The sequence below is a fragment of the Acomys minous genome, assembly GCF_964271855.1.
Source record: "Acomys minous genome assembly, chromosome: 9".
Classification (NCBI taxonomy): Eukaryota; Metazoa; Chordata; class Mammalia; order Rodentia; family Muridae; genus Acomys; species Acomys minous.
Window position 1 is genome coordinate 90,006,432 of NC_140490.1, and position 18,769 is coordinate 90,025,200.

Sequence of the window (18,769 nt, forward strand, 5' to 3'; positions counted from 1 at the left end):
GGGTTTCTCTGTGTAGCCTTGGCCGTCCTAGAACTCAATCTGTAGACCAGGCTGGCCTCGAACTCAGAGAGATCCACCTGCTTCTGTCTTCCAAGTGCTGAGATTAAAGGTTTGTGCCACCACTGCCCAGCTTTGTTTTGTTTTATTTTTTTATTTTTTAGACATAGTCTTTCTATGTAGTCCTGGGTGTCCTGGATCTTGCTTTGTAGACTCAGCTGGCCTCCACTTGTCTTTGTCTCCTGAGTGCTGGCATTAAAGCCAGTTTTTCCCTTCAGCGCTCTGTGTTTATGGCGACTCCTGGCAATGGCTCCCTTTGCTGGGTGTTTTTGTTGTCCTTCCTGAGCAGATCTAATTGCGTTAGTCCTGTCCTGCAGTTAAACTTGAAAGGACATCCCAGATGGGTAAAGGGGATGACACATTAGGGGTAGGAATGCCTTCCTTCATAGACAGAAGTAATCCAGCTGTGGGGAGACCAAGGCAGCAAAACACCTGGCGTTTGGGAGCCTTGAAGAGTTGAGGTGTGGAGTGGGTACCAAGGTGAACTGCTGGGTTGATTGATTTGTTCCTTCCCTCCCTCCCTCCCTCCCTCCCTCCCTCCCTCCCTCCATCCTTCCCTCCTTCCCTCCAGCCATCTCTTATTAACACAACAGATATAGGGGCTGCTCGGTATGTTTGTGCTCGGTACTGTGCTAGGGGCTGGACTCTCACTGGTGAGCAGTGAAGAAATGGCCTCTGTACGTACCAGGCGCAAGCAAGCGTTGGCCGAGGAAGAGCACCGTGAGTGAGCGGATCTTCTCATGGTAGTTTTATTTGTTTGTTTGTTTGCTTGTTTTGGAGACAAGATCTTGCTCTCGATCCCAGGCTGCTGTCAAACTTACTATGTAGCCCCGGCTAGCCTCCAACTCTGGGTGCTCCTGGATGCTATAATTATAGGACTGCACCTGTACACCTGGATGGAAGTGGAAGTACAGAATCTAACCTGAGTAAAGGCACAGAAGAATTCCACAAAAGAGAACCACAGAGCTTTGGTGGGAACATTCTCCACCTTGATATTGGTGGGTGCTTAAAAATCAAACTGTACACCTACAGGGGTGGACCTTTTCCTATTTAACTCTCTAATCTATTTTGGGTTAGTTGTTGTTGTTGTTGTTGTTGTTGTTTTAAACAAAGTTCTTATTAGGCAATTTCATGCATGCGTAGATGTATTTTGATCTACATACCTCCTATTAAAATTGAATCTTTTTTATTTTTTTGAGACAGAGTTTCTCTGTGTAGCTTTGGCTGTCCTGGAACTCACTCTATAGACCAGGCTGGCCTTGAACTCACAGAGATCCACCTGCCTCTGCCCCCTAAGTGACTGGGCAGGACATGGGGGTGCACACCTGACCTTCAGCACTTAGGAGGCCAGCCAAGATAGCAGAGCCATGAGGAGGAGGAGGAGAGCTGAGAAGACAGCTGCCATGCTGGTAAAGTGCTTGTCACGCAAGCCCGAGGAAGACCTCACTTACAAAAGCTAGGCGTGGTGACATGTGCTTACAATCCCAGCACTGCGGAGGTGGAGACAGGCAGCTCCTGGGGGCTCACTGGCCAACCCACCCAGGCTCCTTGGCAAATTCTAAACCAATGATAGACCTTAACTCAAAAATAAGGTGAATGACACCCGAGGAACAGTAGTCAAGGTAAACCCTTGGCTTCTGCACAGTCATAATTGCCCACACAATACGGAATACCATATTCTACACACAGAAGTGACCTCTGATTACATGGAAATGAGAAATGGTAGATTTTTTTTTTTTTTTTTTTTTTTTTTTTTTTTTGGTTTTTCGAGACAGAGTCTCTCTGTATAACCTTGGCTGTCCTGGACTCACTTTGTAGACCAGGCTGACCTCGAACTCAGTGATCCGCCTGCCTCTGCCTCCCGAGTGCTGGGATTAAAGGCGTGCGCCACCACGCCTGGCCCGGTAGATTATTTTTTATAAGGACTGATAATCTATTTCTAGCCCCCTAAGTGACAGACGAGATGTCTATTAGCAAAATACCCATGGCGTTTATTCTGTCATCTTTACAGTTTTTGGAAAAAAAACTGTGACATTGAAAAAAAAACCCAACCTTTTCTATATCTTATTTATTATAAAACTCCTTCTAGGACAGGTGCTTTCTTTTTCTTTTTGTTCTGTTTTTCTTTTTTAAAGATGTTATTTATTTATTTTATGTATATGAGTGCTCTATCTGCAGGTACACCTATCCACCGGAAGAAGGCTTTAGAGGGTATTGATGGTTGTGAGCCACCATGTGGTTGCTGGGAATTGAACTCAGGACCTCTGGAAGAGCAGACAGTGCTCTTAACCACTGAGCCATCTCTTCAGCCCCCTTGTTTTTGTTTTTCAAGACAGGGTTTCTCTGTGTAGCCTTGGCTGTCCTAGACTCACTCTGTAGACCAGGCTGGCCTCGAACTCACAGCAATCTGCCTCCCTCTGTCTTCTAAAGTGCTGGGATTAAAGGCGTGTGCCACCATGCCCGGCTAGGACAGGTATCTTCTACACATTGATTTATGGTCCCGTCACCATTATAATGCACACACTCTGCCCTGTGTATGTATCTTGGCATTAGGTAAGGATAGAGGCACGTGCTACCAAGCTGATGACCTGAGTTCATTCCCCAGAACCCACATGATAGAGAGAACTGAATCCCAAAAGCTGTCCCCTGGCTTCCACATGTCAGCTGTGGCATGCATGTATGTGTGGTGCGCACAGACACACACCCCAATAAACAAATAACTAAAAACAAGCAAGCAAGCCAGCCTTTTCACTTACTGTGACTTTTGAACTTTGTAACAGGGTAGTGGTGTTCTCTCTTGTGGGATTAATTGAGGCAATTCAATGCAGAGGCGTAATCTTTTTTTTTTTTTTAAGGTATGGACTTAACATGCTGTTAGAAGACCTTAGGAGCTGTTTTATACTTCTGACATGTTTTACTATGTGTGAAAGGAGTAAATATAATTTTTAAAAGTGATATTTGGTGCAGAAGGAAGCTGTATGAGAAAAAGCCTATACAGCGAAGTAGTTTTCGTAATTATTTTTAGCTTTTGCAGGCATAGCTGTGTCACCATTGGGGAGTTTTTTTACTTAGCTTGGTGGGATTAAATGTGGTGTGAGCTTGTAGAACTGCAGAGAAAACCACAGAACCCCAGCGGGCTTCAAGATGCAGACTTTCTTTGGCTGCCAGCCACACTCTTGGCCTCAGAGGTCTTTGGCCTCTTTTTCCTGTGCTAACCTCACATCTATGTCTATTTTATTTATTTTATTTAATTTTCTTTTTTCTTTTTTTGTTTTTTGTTTTTTGAGACAGGGTTTCTCTGTGTAGCCTTGACTGTCCTAGATTTCGCTTTGTAGACCAGGCTGGCCTCGAACTCACAGCGATCCACCTGCCTCTGCCTCCCGAGTGCTGGGATTAAAGGCGTGCGCCCACCATGCCTGGCTTATATCTATCTTTATTCTGGCTTCAGCGACTTGCCGTGAGTTTTCCCTGGCTCGTGTTGGTGGTGGAATTGTCTTCCTTTTCTTATGTGGGCATGTTACATTTGCACTAATGTTTTCGTTTCTATGGGGCAGAGGGAGTGGGGGACCAACGGACCTGGGACGGTCGGACGGCGGGCTGGGACTCTGGGGAGGAAGGGAGCGAGGCCCTGTGTGTCTGTATCCATTGGTCTTAGCTCTTCCGCCAAAGCTGTGTGGGGAGTCAGGGGCGACACAAACTGCTTGGGATCCTAAGACAAATCTGTTTTGCCTTTTTTTTTTTCTGCCCTTACTCAGACTAGATTGTTTAACTGCAGCGTCCCTTCCTCAAAAGACAATTTAAAGAAGTGAATTGTGAAAAGCTGACCGCTTGCTTCTATCTAGCAAACCCAACTAAGGAGGAGACCCGAGCTATGGGCCCTGGCGATTGGGCCAGGATGGAGTTTGTTTTGTTCTAAAGTGCGACGTGAGCTCTGAGCAGTGTGCTATGGACGAGAAGGTGAGCGAGACTGGACAGAGATACAGCGCTGTACCCATTTTAAAGCGCCAGAGACCCATCCAGCCTTACATCTGCTCCACTCTAGATGATTTTCGGGAAGAGAGAGACTTCTTGGCCACCAACATCTTCCCCCGGCTTAACGACCTCTGCAGCCCCCGGGGCACCTACTTCAAAGCCGTGGACCTGAGGTGGTCGGCCCTGAAGGCCCACAAGTCCTTCTCCAGCAACCTGTTCCGACAGTACGCCTGTCTCCACTCCCAGCACCTGAAGCTCTGCCTGGATTACGTGGACAGCTGCTTTCCCTTTTTCATCTGCCTTCTGGGGCAGAGCTACGGAGACTTCCTCCCCGACTACTCTCCTTTCCTGTTCACCAAAGTCAAGGACTTCGCAAGTTTATCTAAGGGAGAGCAGAATCTCTATGTTGCCGCCAAAAATGGTTATCCGTGGGTCCTGAAGACTCCCAACTGCAGCCTCATAGAGTTCGAGATCATCCACGCAGCGTTTCGGAAGGAATCACAATTTCAGTTTTTCTACTTCCGGACCTCGAACGCGCTGCTGAGGACTTTCAGCGAGGAAGAGGAAGAATTGATATCTCCGGCCTCTCTGTTGAAACACGAGGGGAAACTAAAGGTTGGCAAGCTCAAGGCGAGGATCATTGGTAAAGGACTTCCTGTCCGATTCTACAGGGACCTAGACGAGCTGGGTGAGCTGGTCTTCAGAGACTGGTCCGCCGTTGTGGAAAAGCTCCACCCAGACACCATGATCATGGAAAACATCGGTTAGTAAATGTAGGGATGGGGGGGGGGTGTCTTCTGTGTCTCGTGTGTGTGTGTGTGTGTGTGTGTGTGTGTGTGTGTGTGTGTGTGTGTGTGTAGGGACAACTCTTGGAAGTCAGTTGTTGCCTTTTACCTTGCTGAGGCAGTCTCTCCTGTCTGGGGCTCAGCACACTCCACTCCTTCTGGCCCACAGCTTCCTGGTGGCCTGTCTCCGCATCCCATCTCACTGTAGGGATACAGTGCTGGGATGACAGGTGCAGGCCACCACATCTGGCCTCTGGGAGTTTCCAGGGGGTAGAACTTAAGTTAACAGGCTTTCACGTGAAGTGCTTTTACCTGCTGAGCTGTCTGTCTCACTGGCCCAGGAAAGGAACTTTTAAGTAATTGGAAAACTTGTTAAGTGTATTATATTATCACTATAGTCCTGTATTGTGCTTCTTCTCTTTCTTGGGGGGCTGTTGGCCACCAGATCACCAAGGCAGGAGGAGCAGAGGGCATAGGGCCTGGCAGGCCGTAAGCACAATCCATCGAACACTCCGGGAACCACTTTCAACTTTAACCAGGGAGAACAAAGGCTACAGTACCCCTTGCGGGGCCAGTGGGAGGGGCTTCCAGGATAGGCGGTCATAATTGGTTGGAACCAGACACTTTAAGGATGCTCGTTTTGCATTTGGCAGCACGCTCCTATCATATGAACAGGAACACAGCACCTAATTATCCTATAGGCGCAGGGAGGGGAGAGCTAGCAGGGAGCTGTGTCAAGGGCCATATGTCAAATGTGGTTAGGGGCATCTGTGTCTATAGACACTCTCCAGACGGAGTCAGGCAGAGAGCCAGAGGCCCTGCTGGGGAGGGGGAGCCCTACACCTAATGCCAAGCTCAGAGTGGCCATCCAGACTGGGAAGGCTACAACCTCAAACAGCAGAGTTCTTCCAATACCATAGCAGATGTTTCTCTCTTTTAAAGCTATATTTATTTTATGTGCATGCACGCTTGTGTGTGTGTGTGTGTGTGTGTGTGTGTGTGTGTGTGTGTGTGGTGAGAAAAGAATGTCAGATTTCCTAGAACTGGAGCCATCGGCAGTTGTGAACCACCACGTGGATGCTCGGAACTGAACCCGGCTCCTTTGCAAGAGGATTTTTGGAGCTGAAAAGAAGAGCTAGTAAAGGGCCAGGAGACTATTAGGAAGTCAGAGAGCTCAGAGAAGACCCGGAAGGTGTGGCGGTCACGTGTGGGTCTAGAGGGGCGTTTACACCCAGGGTTGATTTTGTCCCCTCCCCTCTTGTCTCGTCTGCGGAGGGTTCTGGTTGCCGTAAGTGAAGGGGAGCGCCGCACAGGACAGACCTCCACAGTGAAGGGCTGTCTGCCCTAAATACCAGCGTTGCCACAGTGAGGAAAAGAAGGGACCTTATTATCTGGTGACGTGTGTGGAGTGTCGCATTCAACCCTTAAGGTTTCACCCTTGAAGGATAACATTCCATCTTGCAGATAGATGAGCAAGTGAAAGCTGCTCTACCATTGCTAAGCATCTTTTCTTTTTCTTTCTTCCTTCCTTCCTTCCTTCCTTTCCTTTCCTTTCCTTTCCTTTCCTTTCTTTTCTTCTTCTTCTTTTTTCTTTTGAGGCAGGGTTTCTCTGTTTAATAGTCCTAGCTGTCTTGAACTCACCCTGTAGACCAGGCTGGCCTCGAACTCCGAGATCTGCCTGCCTCTGCCTCCCGAGCGCTGGGATTACAGGCCTGTGCCTGTGCCTGTACCCAGTAGTGACTAAGGGTCTTACACATGACTACTAAAGGACCAATCTAGATTTTCAACTCAGGGCCCTCTGGCTCTCAAATCCTTACCTGTGGAATCCTTTACTACTCAGTGGAATCTATGAACTAACAAGCCAGAGAATTTGCTAGAAAGGCAGAAGCTGAGGCTGGAGAGATGGCTCAGTGGTTAAGAGCATTGACTGTTCTTCCAGAAGTCCTGAGTTCAATTCCCAGCATCCGCACAGTGGCTTATAACCATCTACAATGGCATCTGATGCCCTCTTCTGGCATGGAGGCAAATAGAGCATGCAAATACATAAATAAATATTTTTTTTTAAAAAAAAGAAAGAAAGGCAGAATCTGAGGTCCTATTCCAGTTCTACCTAATTAGAATTTGCATTTTAATGAGCTGACTAGGAGCTTCACATGCAAGTTAAAGTGAGAAATGCCACCCCACATCATATTGCCTCAAAACAAAATGAGTGTTAGGTTGTTTTGAAAGTAGCACCCTGGGGGCATGCATGTGACAAATTGAAAAGCCAACAGGAGAGTGCGGCAGAGGTTCCTCACCCAGACAGGCTTTAGGAGGGAAATGTGATGCCCTGAAAGTAATATGAAAGGTGGGATGTTTACATGCCTATGGTCTGCTTAGAGGGTAGAAAGATGACTATGTTTGGTTTCATGCTCAAGGGAGGCCATACAAAGGTTACAGTTTCTAATGTAAGGACCAGTTCATGTGGGCGTGCAAAATGACAGTACATGCTATATTCCCAGATCCTCTCTGAGACCTTGCAGTGTGATAAGGAGGAACAGATGGGTGGGTGGCGAATCCAAGAATATTGACCCAGATACACTCATTTGTATGCAGTGCTGGTCACATGAAACTACTTGCAAAGCCAAACCATTAGGGACCACAGAAAAGCACACTATTATCAGTTTTATCAGTCTTTCTGTTGTAAGTGATGCCAATAAAAAGGAGGGTTGCAGAATTTGGACCCCGTTCCATTCTACTGAATTAAAATTTGCCTATCGAACCGGAGAGCCAAGGCTTAGCCTGGTTCGTGCAGGCTTCGTCCTGGTGCTCCAAGGATACGTGTAGGCTCGGCTCTCAGTGTTTCCGAGCTGGGGTCTGCTTTCCTGGTGTGGGATCAACAACGTGAATTCCCCATCATGAAAGAAAACATGACCATAGCAGCTCCAGGTTCAAAGTCTTAGCATTGGTTCATTTTGTCTCTGCGAGCCTCGGCTTGACCATGTGTTTGTATTTAGCTCAGTCACTGGTACAAAAAAAAAAAAGAAAAAAAAAGAAAAAGAAAAGTGCTGTTCTGATGAGCTAATCCTGTATCTGGAAGAGCAGTCAGGAACTAAACAATGTGAACTGAGACTGAGGGCCCAGATGCTATTCTAGTGCTGCTCCTGAAATGAAGGTAAAGCCGGGGGTGTGAGGCAACCAAAAAATACAGACCAAATAGTTACTGTTGGGACAGAGTTTTGGACTTTCAGTCCAGACCTGTGCTAGATCCTAAAGCTCAGTTCCAAGCCGTTGAATTTAGAAAGTTACTATTGATAAGCCTTGGTTTCTTTTGTTGTTGTTGGTTTTTTCTTTTTTCTTTTCCTTTTTTTTTTGAGACAGGGTTTCTCTCTGTAGCCTTGACTATCCTGGACTCACTTTGTAGACCAGGCTGGCCTGGAACTCACAGTGACCTACCTGCCTCTGCCTCTCAAGTGCTGGGATTAAAGGTGTGCGCCTTCATGCCCGGCCTCCTGGACTGATTTTGAATACTATTGAAGGGTTAGTTTGTTTGAGGCTTTCTTCTTCCTCCTCCTCCTGTTCTTCTTCTTCCTCTTCTTTGCTTCTTTGTTTTCTCTATGTAGCCCTGGCTATCCTGGAACTTGCTCTGTTGTCCTGGCTGGCATCAAACTTAGAGATTTGCCTGCCTCTGTCTCCCATGTGCTGGCACTGAAGGCGTGCACAACACTGCCAGGCTTTACTCTTAGTTTTAAATCTCTTGTATTTTTGTATGTGTAAGGAGTTAGTATGTCTGTGTGTAGGTATGGGTGCATGGGTGCAGGTGCCTTCAAAGCCTAAAAGATGTCAGAAGCCCTAGAGCTAAAGTTAAGGTAATTGTAAACCCCATGATACCAGTGCTGGGAACTGAACTCAGGTCCTCAGCCAGAGCAGTTATGCACGCTTAACTGCTGAACCATCTCTTCAGCCCCTAGATTTTATTCTTAAATGGATGCATTTGCACTAAATTAATAAGATGTGTAATGGGTACATAATAAAAAAAAGTTTTGGAAACAGGTGTTAAATCCTTTCCTTGCGACCTTTGATACCCTTTGATAGCTCAAGTGGAGTCAGAGTCTCACAGCCTACAGCTGTGTATACCATTTGGTGAGCTGTTGGTTTCTGAAAAGCAATGTACACCAGTGTACACATATGTGTGTGTGTGTTCATTCATATCAGGTACCTGTAGAGGCTAGGGGTCAACCACAGGTATCACTCCTCAGGGTGCCAATCACCTTATTTCAGGTTAGGCTCTTGGTTGTAGAAGTATCTTGACACGGCCAGGCCGTAGTGGCCATGACTTTAATCCCAGCACTCAGGGAGGCAGAAGCAGGTGGATCTCTGTGAGTTCGACGCCAGCCTAGTTTAAAGAGTAAGTTCTAGGACAGCTAAGGATACAGAGAGAATCCCTGTCTCAGGGGGGGAAATATATATATATGTATGTATGTATGTATAGAACAACCCATTTATTGTAATCCAACTTTAAAAATCAATTACAAATACTTTGGCTAGTCATAGAGAAACCTACCTGAGTGAGGGTCAAGACGAATTCAAGAGACTCGTTGGACTGTGAGGTCCTCCTTAACTCTGCTGAAGCTCTTGGAACTTGAAGATGGTGCTGGCCAAACCAGGTCTCTAAGTCCAGGGAAGCCCAGGGAGTTATGGACGTACACGGGGTGTCTTCTGGGACTCCAGCCGTCCAACCTATGTTATGTTTCATATACAGACGCTGTCCTTCATTTCCCACTTCCCACCCCTGCCGCCAGAGAATACACGTCTCTCTAAAGACAGATGGGTGTTTGTGGTAGGCCAGGACGCTCTGACTGTAGTCAGGCAGCAGGTTGGAAGCTGAAGCACATTGGAGCGGAAGTGAACCTTTGAGATCCTCTGGGTGTCTGGCTCGCTATTATCTTACCAGAATTTAAAGGACTGCCCCCATGGCAGAGCCGCATCTATGCCTGGTCAGCATCCACATTAAACCATTTTACCCTAGAAATATACTCCCCTGCCCAACCTCTGCCACGGAGGGCAGCTATGTCCCACACGCGTACCACAAAATCGAACTATCTTTGTGCCAGCTATCCATTTGAACAGACAACGGAATATAGGTGTCGATTTGTGTCTAACCCTTGTGGCTCTGAGGCCATGAAAGTTAGAGTCCGTGTACAAACACACAAGCAAGGTAAAACGGTCCTGTCTGTGGTTGTGGCTCTCAACCTGTGGGTCACAACCCCTCTGGGGATAGCGTTATGATTAATAATTAGATATAAGGTAAGTTAAGGTATAAGGTAACACTAAGGTACCAGGCAGCAGATATTATGGTGTAGAGGAGTTTATTAAATGAGCATGGGGGGGAGAAGGAAAAGGGGTACCCCAGAGAGACAGAACAGGAAGAGTAAGAAGAGAGAGAAAGAGTAAGAGGGGTAAGAGAGAGGGAGGGGTAGAGTAAAGGGAGAAAGTAAGAGAGAGGGGCGGGGCGGGACTGTCCTTTTATATAGCCCTGGGCAGGGCCCCGCCCCCACGGCAGGAGAGCAATTGACGTCACAGCCCAGGGCCACGCCCCCACGGCAGGTAAGCAATTGACGTCACAGGCAGTCGGATTGAAGAACTCGAGCAGATAGCACATCAGATGTTTACATTATGGCATATAACAGTGGCAAAATTACCGTTTTGAGATAGCAGTACAATAATTTTATGCTGGGGGGGGGTCACCACAACGTGAGAGGAACTGTATTAAGGGGTCGCAGTATTAGGAAGGTTGAGAACAGCTGGTCTGTAGTTTGTTTTCACTATTTTATACAGTGGGCTGTGAAACGTGGCACGACCATAGAGAGAAAATGATGTAGCCGTAGAAGGGTGGGGTCCTTCCCCGGCGTTTAGGAGAATCACCACAGAACTGAAGGTTCGAAATACAAATCTAACACCTTCCTTGTCTTTCTTTGGCCGTTAAGACTACAAACACAGTTTTGAGCACTTGTATCACGAAGAGTTTGCCGAGAAGTGCGAGCAAGTGTTTGTTATTTCCAAGGAGTCCAACAGAACCTTTGAAATCCTGGAGAAATTTGCCTTAAAGGACTTTGAATTTGACTGTGACGGCACCATAGCAGGCTCGGAGTTAGATTCCATTCTCAGGTAAGAGGTTCCGAAATCCTCATGTATTTATTTCATGGGGCTAAAGTGGAGCAACCTGACTTTATAAAACATGAGCCTCCAAATCCAGAGCCGCTATCTTTCCTTTTCCCATAATTTTCTTTTGTAAGAAAGACCCTGTGAGGGCCGCCGCATCCAGACACCTTACGCAATGGCTTCCTAAACAAGACAGCACCAATAGACATGCTAATCTGGAAGAAGAAGGAAATCTCAACGGAGCGGGGGAGGGGGGCCTTACCCCCCAACCCCCCACCCCCACCAGACAAAGAACCACAAGCAACTAACTACTGCTGAGACAGGGGAGAATTAGTCTCCCCAGGGGGGTGGGGGTGGGGCAAGCCTTCCAATTTGTTACCTAATACCTAATACCCTGAAGTCATATACATACAAACAACACTAACCGAACTCAGCAGGCTATACTGACAGATTTATATGTATGCATATAAAACAGTAATAATAATAATAATAATAATAATAATAATAATAATAATAATAATAATAAGCCATGAATTTAAGGGACTAAGGGGCATGGGAAGAGAGGGAGGGGAAATTTGTGTAATTATATTTAAATGTAAAAAAACTGCAAAATTGTAAGTAAAAAAAAATAGGTTAAAAAAAGAAACAGAGGAAAAAAGACTGCAAAGGCCATGCTTCAGTTAGCTCGCTAGAGACCACTCTGCTTTTTTTGGAGCTTTTCTGTTTCACATGCTTGCTTCCAGTGTTCTCAAGATTAACAGTCTCCGAAGGGCAGAGTACCTGTCCTTTTTTAAGTCTCATACATCTTAATTTGTTTAATTCCTGAGAATTATGGAATGACTATAAGCAAAGGAAACTAGGAAATATGAAGTGTTTGGAAAGCATTATGCCATTTACAAAGAGCTCTTACATATTGCATTATAAATTATATTCACTGACTGGGCATGGTGGCGTGCGCCTTTAATCCCAGCCAGAGGCAGGTGGATCGCTGTGAGTTTGAGGCCAGCCTGGTCTACAAAATGAGTCCAGGACAGCTAAGGCTACACAGAGAAACCCTGTCTCGGAAAAAAAAAAAACACCAAAAAAATTTATACTCACCAAACATGTATTAAAATATGGACAGTATTGTATTTGGGTTGATATGGATCAAGGTATACACTTTGCATAGTTCCTTTTTGGTGTATCCTGTGGTCTGCACAGTACTGCCAACCCCCCCATCACCAATAGTGATCATAAACCCCTGTTTACTGCCCACAGGCACTGATAAGATAACAGATAAGTCAATAAGATAGAGTTGTCTATAGCTTCCCTCCAAGTCTCATTTCTAAAGACATCTTAGATTTTTTTTTTCATTCTCCTTCTCTGGCTCTTACTGTAGGCCTGATGTATTTTGTAAGAATTGTGTGGTTTGAAACGAAGCAGAAAAGGTGACAATTCAGAGAAAGATTTGACAGAACTGGATATGCCCAACTGAGGAGAGAGAGAGAGGAAAGCTACTTAAGGGGCGATGCAAGGTGGAGGAAGGGGGAGGGAGGGGGAGGGAGGGGGACAAGGGTAGAGAAGGGGAGAGGAGGAGAGAGGGAGAGAGCTTTACCAGGACAATATAGGCAGGTTGCCCAGAGAGAGAACTCAGGTGAAGACCAAGTGAGCCAGAGAATGAGAAGGAGCCAGGAGATTAGAGCAGATTGCTCGAGTTAGTCAGAGGCCAAGAAATATCTGGGCTGAGCCAGAAGCCACATTGAATAAGTCAGCTTGGAGAGGAGTTTGAGCCAGAACAGCTGAGTTGAACCAGCCAGCCCAGAGCTCAGTAAGAACAAGAAAGGGTGAGCTTATTCAGCAGTAAGTCTCAGAGGCTGAAAACATTCTAGGACTAGGTTAGATTTTACGGAGGTAGTAGTCCTCCCAGACAACAGCTGAAATAGGTGAATAAAAGTTCCTTTTATAACCTCATATAATGAAAACCAGCCAACTGTGTACTTTAAAACTGAAGTTTTTGCTGGGTGGTAGTGGCGCACGCCTTTAATCCCAGCACCTAGAGTGTATGGTAGTTGAGTAGTCTACCACTGAGCCATACACCCAGGCACTTTTTCCTTTTTTTTTTTTTAATCCCTCCTTGAAACAGGGTCTCACTACTTATCTAGGACGCCCTTAAACTTGTGATCTTCCTGCCTCAGCATCCCAAATAGCAGAGATTCCAGATTGATGCCACTAAACATAGCCCATGCATACTAATCTAGCGCAGTCATCAGTGTGAGAGGAGGCCAGCCTGGGTAAAGTGAGGCCCTGTCTCAAAAATAAATAAGTAGGGCTGGAGAGATGGCTCAGTGGTTAAGAGCACTGTCTGTTCTTCCAGAGTTCCTGAGTTCAATTCCCAGCAACCACATAGAGGCTCACAACCATCTATAATGAGGTCTGGTGCCCTCTTCTGGTGTACAGACATACATACAGGCAAAATATTGTGTATACTTAATAAATAAATAAATCTTTTTAAAAAAATAAGAAAATAAATAAAAGAACTTCAAGTCACAAGGCTAGAGTCTCTACCATGATATTCACAGATCCGAGATGCCTCTTCATACGCTAAAAAAATAAAGCGCCTTAGCCCACTCAACCATCCTGACATACAAGCCAGGGGTGGAGGCACATGCCTTTAACCCCAGCACTCGGGAGGCAGAGGCAGGTGGAACTCTGAGTTCGAAGCCGGCCTGGTCTACAAAGTGAGTTCCAGGACAGAGATAAGCAAACAAATAAACAAACAAGCAAACACCTGTCTTGAAAAAAAGAAAAAAAATGGAGGTGGTGAGGAAGCACAAAGACAAGCTGTTGTTTAAGTGGAGCTACCACACACTGGCAAAGGCACAGCACCTCTCAGTCTCCTGTAATGGTGGCAAGTTAGTCAGAACTCCAGTTCTGTGAGGTTCAGATTTGATGAATGTTCTTGGTGTGTGGGCGTTCCTGTTCTTCATTCTCTTCCAGTATGACTCATAAGCCACCAAGGCTAGCCTGGTGGTAGTGAGGTGGCCTCAGTGGACTGGGGTGGTAACATTTCCCCACCTTGGCGTTCAGTGCTTGACCATACTTGAGTTCATGCCGGACAATCCTAGGATCTAGTCAGAGCAGCCTTCCAAAGCTTGCAGTTCCAAGGAGGAATGGTTTCTACAACGCCAAGTGAACTCAGCCCGCTGACTTAAGTCAGAGCAGCGTCACATCTCTTAGGGGGAAAACGTATCCAGGAAGTGTTCCTCTCTCCCTCCCTTTCCTGGTAAGTATTTGTGCTCACCACTTACCCTTCTGTTTTTCAGAATAAACGCTCTTCCAACCTATAAGTCTATTTTGCTCTTGTCTGGGGAACGTGGCTGTGGGAAGTCCACTCTGATCGCCAACTGGGTCAGTTATTTCAAAAACAAATATCCTGAAGTGCTGATGATCCCGTACTTTGTGGGAAGCACGTGCGAGAGCTGTGACATCATGTCCGTGATCCACTACTTCATCACGGAGCTGCAGCACAGAGCCCACGGTAATGGAGCCAGCTACTATGGGCAGAAAGCGAACGCAACCCCCTCCCCCTGCCCCCCCCTGCACTCCACTTTCACTTTATATAAATACCAGTATGACTGCCTTGACCACCCAGGTCCTAAAAGTGTGACTCTTTTTTAAAAAATATCATTTATTTATTTATTTATTATTTATATATATTCTGTCTGCGTGTATACCTGCAGGCCAGAAGAGGGCACAGATCTCATTGTAGATGGTTGTGAGTCACCATGTGGTTGCTGGGAATTGAACTCAGGGCCTTTGGAAGAATAGACCGTGCTCTTAACCTCTGAGCCATCTCTCCAGCCCCCAAAGTGTGACTCTTATTATAAAAAAAAGAAAAGTCATGAAAAATGTTGCGTCCTTTTCCTATGAAAGTAAAATCACGACTCAAAGGATAATTAGCAAACGTTTTCAAGTGTCAGCTGCATTAGAAGCAGTGTAGTTCTCGCTCTTGCCCTTGGGGCTGTGTAAACCCCCACCTTCCTAGAGGCCTGTTCTTCCCAGGTTACAGCCTACTAGGAGTCTCTTCAATGAGGCACAAGCAGCACTCTTCCCTATGATGCCTGGGGGAAACAGATCCTTTCCACCCAGAGGCCATGCCTTGTGGCTGGAACCAGAGGCTAGCCCAGTAGTTCTCACCTTTCCTAATGCTGAGAACTGCTGGGCCAGAGGAGAAGAGTGGAAAAGGCACACTTACCCCCTCCAAAGCCAGGCCTGGACTCTCACTGCCATCTTTTTAAAAAAATTTAATTGATTGATTCAGATTACATCTCAATTGTTGTCCTCTCACTTGTATCCTCCCCTTCCCCCCTCCCTCCCTCTTTCACCCTATTCCCCTCCCCTAGGTCTGTGACAGAAGGGGACCTTGTCCCCCACTATAAGATCACAGCCTATCAGGTCTCATCTTGGTAGCCTGCTTCCCCTTCCTCTGAGTGCCACCAGGCCTCCCCGCCAAAGGGAAGTGGCCAAATATGGGGCACTGGAGTTCGTGTCAGAGTCCGTCTTCGCTCTCTACACAACTGTGGAGAATGTCCTGCCCATTGGCTAGATCTGAGTAGAGGTTCAATGCTTACTGCATGTATTGTCCTTGGTTGGTGCAGTAGTTTGAGCAGAACCCCCTGGGTCCAGATCTGCCCACCATGATGTTCTTCTTGTAGGTTTCTAGGTCCCTCTGGATCCTTCTATTTCCCCATTCTCCCATACTTCTCTAACCTAGAGTCCCAATAGGAAGTCCCCACATCTATCTCAATCTCCTGGTAAGCAAAGACTTTCATGGGACATGCCTTTTGGCTAGTGTCCAATTATAAGTGAGTATATACCCTGTGAGTCTTTCTGGGTCTGGGTTAATTCGGTATGATCATTTCCAATTCCATCCATTTGCCTGCAAATTTCAGGATTTCCTTGTTTTTAATAGCTGAGCCACTGCCATCTTTTGGTAAGCAGTTGGCCGCATAGACTATCAGGCAGCTTTGGAAGGCTAGTCCCTCCCTATGGAAGGGAAGGTGTCGATGGGACAAGTCACCCTCTCTACTACACTCTTTGGAAGCATGTCACAGTCTAAGGGGCTAACCATTTGGAAGTCAGAAGAAAGAGCACTGTAGGCAACAGGGAAAACTAAGGAAATGCTAGAGTCTCAGAGCTGAGTCAACCACAGCGGGTGAGCTAGAAGGGGACAGAGGGCCAGCGTCGCCAGACAACAACGCATGCCATGGTCTAGTGGACAAAGCAGGACGCGAAGGCAAGGCTGCTTCACAGGGAGAGGAGCTTTGTAGGGCAGAATATCAGCCGTAGAGTCTGTTAAACATAGCCAGAGGCCAGTGGAGAGTTTTAAGCCGGGGAATTGTGTGGTGACTTGATACCAAATCAATCTGATGTGTGGGAAACGTGTGTGTGTGTGTGTGTGTGTGTGTGTGTGTGTGTGTGTGTGTGTGTGTAGGGAAACAAGCTTGCAGACAGGGAGGGACACTCATTGTTGGTCATTTAAATGGTCCTAGCAAGACAGTCAACATGTGGGTTGAGGGCATTAGCAGTGGAGGAGAAGGGCTTTGTGTACTTTGAGAGTTTGCAGAAGAGTTGGATGTGGGGTGAAGAAAATAAGGGAGCCAAGATAACTCCCATCTCTGGGCTTTAGGAAACTAAATGAAAGGTATGGGCTGTTCACTGAGACAGGCAGTGCCAGTGTGTGTGTGTGTGTGTGTGTGTGTGTGTGTGTGTGTGTGTGTGTGTGTCCAGGTTTAGAGTAAGTCAAGGGTTCTGCTTTGGATATATGATATTTGAGATGCAAGGGGTGTTGTGCCCGTATTGATGGCTGTCATGAGGGCCCTGTGCTGGGAGCCCCAGAACCTGTATTCAAACCTATGCCACCACTCTCTCTAGTCATATGGCCTTGGGTAAGTTATTTTAACTGTCTGCGGCTTGGTTCCTATTTGTTTTTGTTTGTTTTTTTTAGATAGGTCTCAGGTAGCTCAGGGGGGTCTCCAGCTTTCCAAGTGCTGGGATCACAAGCCTGCCACACCCAGCTTTGGATTTTTAAAAGGAAAAGTACTTTTAAAAAAAAAGGCATTTAAGAGGATCAACTAGGATAAAATACTAAAGACAAAGGCATTCAGGGCAGTTCCTGGCTTCCAGTAAGCACTGATAAACATTAGGGATTGTCATTGTGCTGTGCCTGCGGTGTATTTGTATGCATCCTCCTTTGCCTGCAGGTGACAGCTCATGTCTTCTCATCCACGTGTGCTTCTAGGTCCAGAGCAAGTCCGAGTCACCTCATGGTGGCTTTGGATGTGTTCACGCAGTTCATACGGGGCGGGGCAGGTGTCTTTCTGTGCGCCCTGGTAGGCTTCTGTGAACATGCAGGGATGCATGTGGATGGCTGAGTTCTCTTTGGTTGCACTTCCTGGGTCTGTAAATCAGCTGAAGCAGGTGTGGCTGTCTCCATAAGGCTCCTAGGCCTATTCTGGCTCATCCCCAAGGTGCTCACTTGAGCCAGGCAGCTGATGATGTAAGCTCGGCTGAACACACCCAATTATGATTTTAGTCCCAAAGTGAGTTGTTATTTTAATGGGGTTCAGAAAGCTCCTAATAAAAACAGCTGCTGTCTTTCCCACGTTCTTTTTTAGCCTGGCAGCAGTGGGACAAATTGAGGAACGCCTATGGATAGCAGACAGCTGTCCAGGAGAGAGCACCTTCTTGTTCACGGCGGAGGCTCAGGAAGAGAGCCTCTGGCCTTGAGCCACAGTTCTGACTCTGATCTTGAGCAATTTACTCAAGCTCCTTTGCCTGTTTCTCAGCTGTAAAAACCTAAGCCCTAAGGCTGTGTGAGATTGGGAAAGGAAAGCAGGCAAGGATTGACTGGCACCCTGCAGCTACTATTATTTTGCTACTGTTGTTATTTGCTTTTGGGATTAGCATCCTTCCCTGAGTTGGAGGGGAAAAAGCAAACAAAGAAAGAAAGAAACAAACAAACCCAGCAGGTGCACTATTAGGTAAAACAAGCCACTCCCATCCCCCTTGTAGATTAAGAAGAAAAGATGCAGTAGTCTGCAGCGTTGCCACGGCAGTCTGACTAGGATGGGTCAGTTTGGGGCATCATCAGGGCTGCCTGTGCTTTCGCAGCATGGCTGGTTTCCGGTATGAGATGGGGGGGGGGGGGGGAGGGCAAGGGCAGAACTGCTGCTGAGGAAATGCAGGTGCACACACCACAGAGTCAGCTACTCCGAGGCCCATTTTCCTCTGACCCACCTCCGTTCTCTGCATCTGCAGGCGTTTCAGCAGGGGCCCTTCCTCTCCGGGACACCAAAAGCCACATGTGACATATTTCTGCCTTTCTGGCCCCTGGTGGAGGGGAACTGCCAGGGTCAGGCTCTCTTGACATCCTCTTCCCTTCTCCTGCCTTGCCAGCAGCGGGCATGCCTTCTGTGGCAGGCTTTGTACAGTCACATTCTTCTTTCCTTGATGCAATTCCTCGTCGCCATGTTCCATAGAACCCTAGTCCTAGACTCTGAGTTCTACAGATTGAAGGCCCCCTGGGCACTAGGCATCGTGGTAAGGCTTTCAGTCTTCACCTCGTTCCAGGCCCTCGACCAGCGTTAGCATCCTGACATCCAGAATAGCAGCGCCACCAGAGAGTCTAAGCTCTGGCTTTCGTTGACCTTGAAGCTCTTTGTCCTCTGTACTGCACCACGTAGCTTCCTAGAGGCACAAAAGGGAACCTTTCTTTTAGAAGATTTCCTTCCTGGTCTTCACCCAGCACAGGCTCACAGGGGACCCCGCCTGGG

General features: G+C 46.9%; 1 protein-coding gene across 7 annotated transcripts in view; it reads left to right on the plus strand.

Annotated features, from left to right (window-relative positions):
• Window positions 1-18,769, plus strand: part of LOC311604335 (tetratricopeptide repeat protein 41-like) — a 59,246-nt gene that overhangs the window by 2,770 nt on the left and 37,707 nt on the right. For 5 of the 7 annotated variants that reach the window (XM_084794095.1, XM_084794099.1, XM_084794100.1 and 2 more), the window contains exons 2-4: window positions 3,813-4,792; window positions 10,781-10,961; window positions 14,258-14,472. In XM_084794095.1, coding sequence (XP_084650221.1) covers window positions 4,003-4,792; window positions 10,781-10,961; window positions 14,258-14,472 — 1,186 coding nt within the window. In that variant the 5' untranslated portion in view covers window positions 3,813-4,002. The remainder of the gene's footprint in view (window positions 1-3,812; window positions 4,793-10,780; window positions 10,962-14,257; window positions 14,473-18,769) is intronic. The other 2 variants (XM_084794096.1, XM_084794097.1) reach the window with 2 other exon arrangements.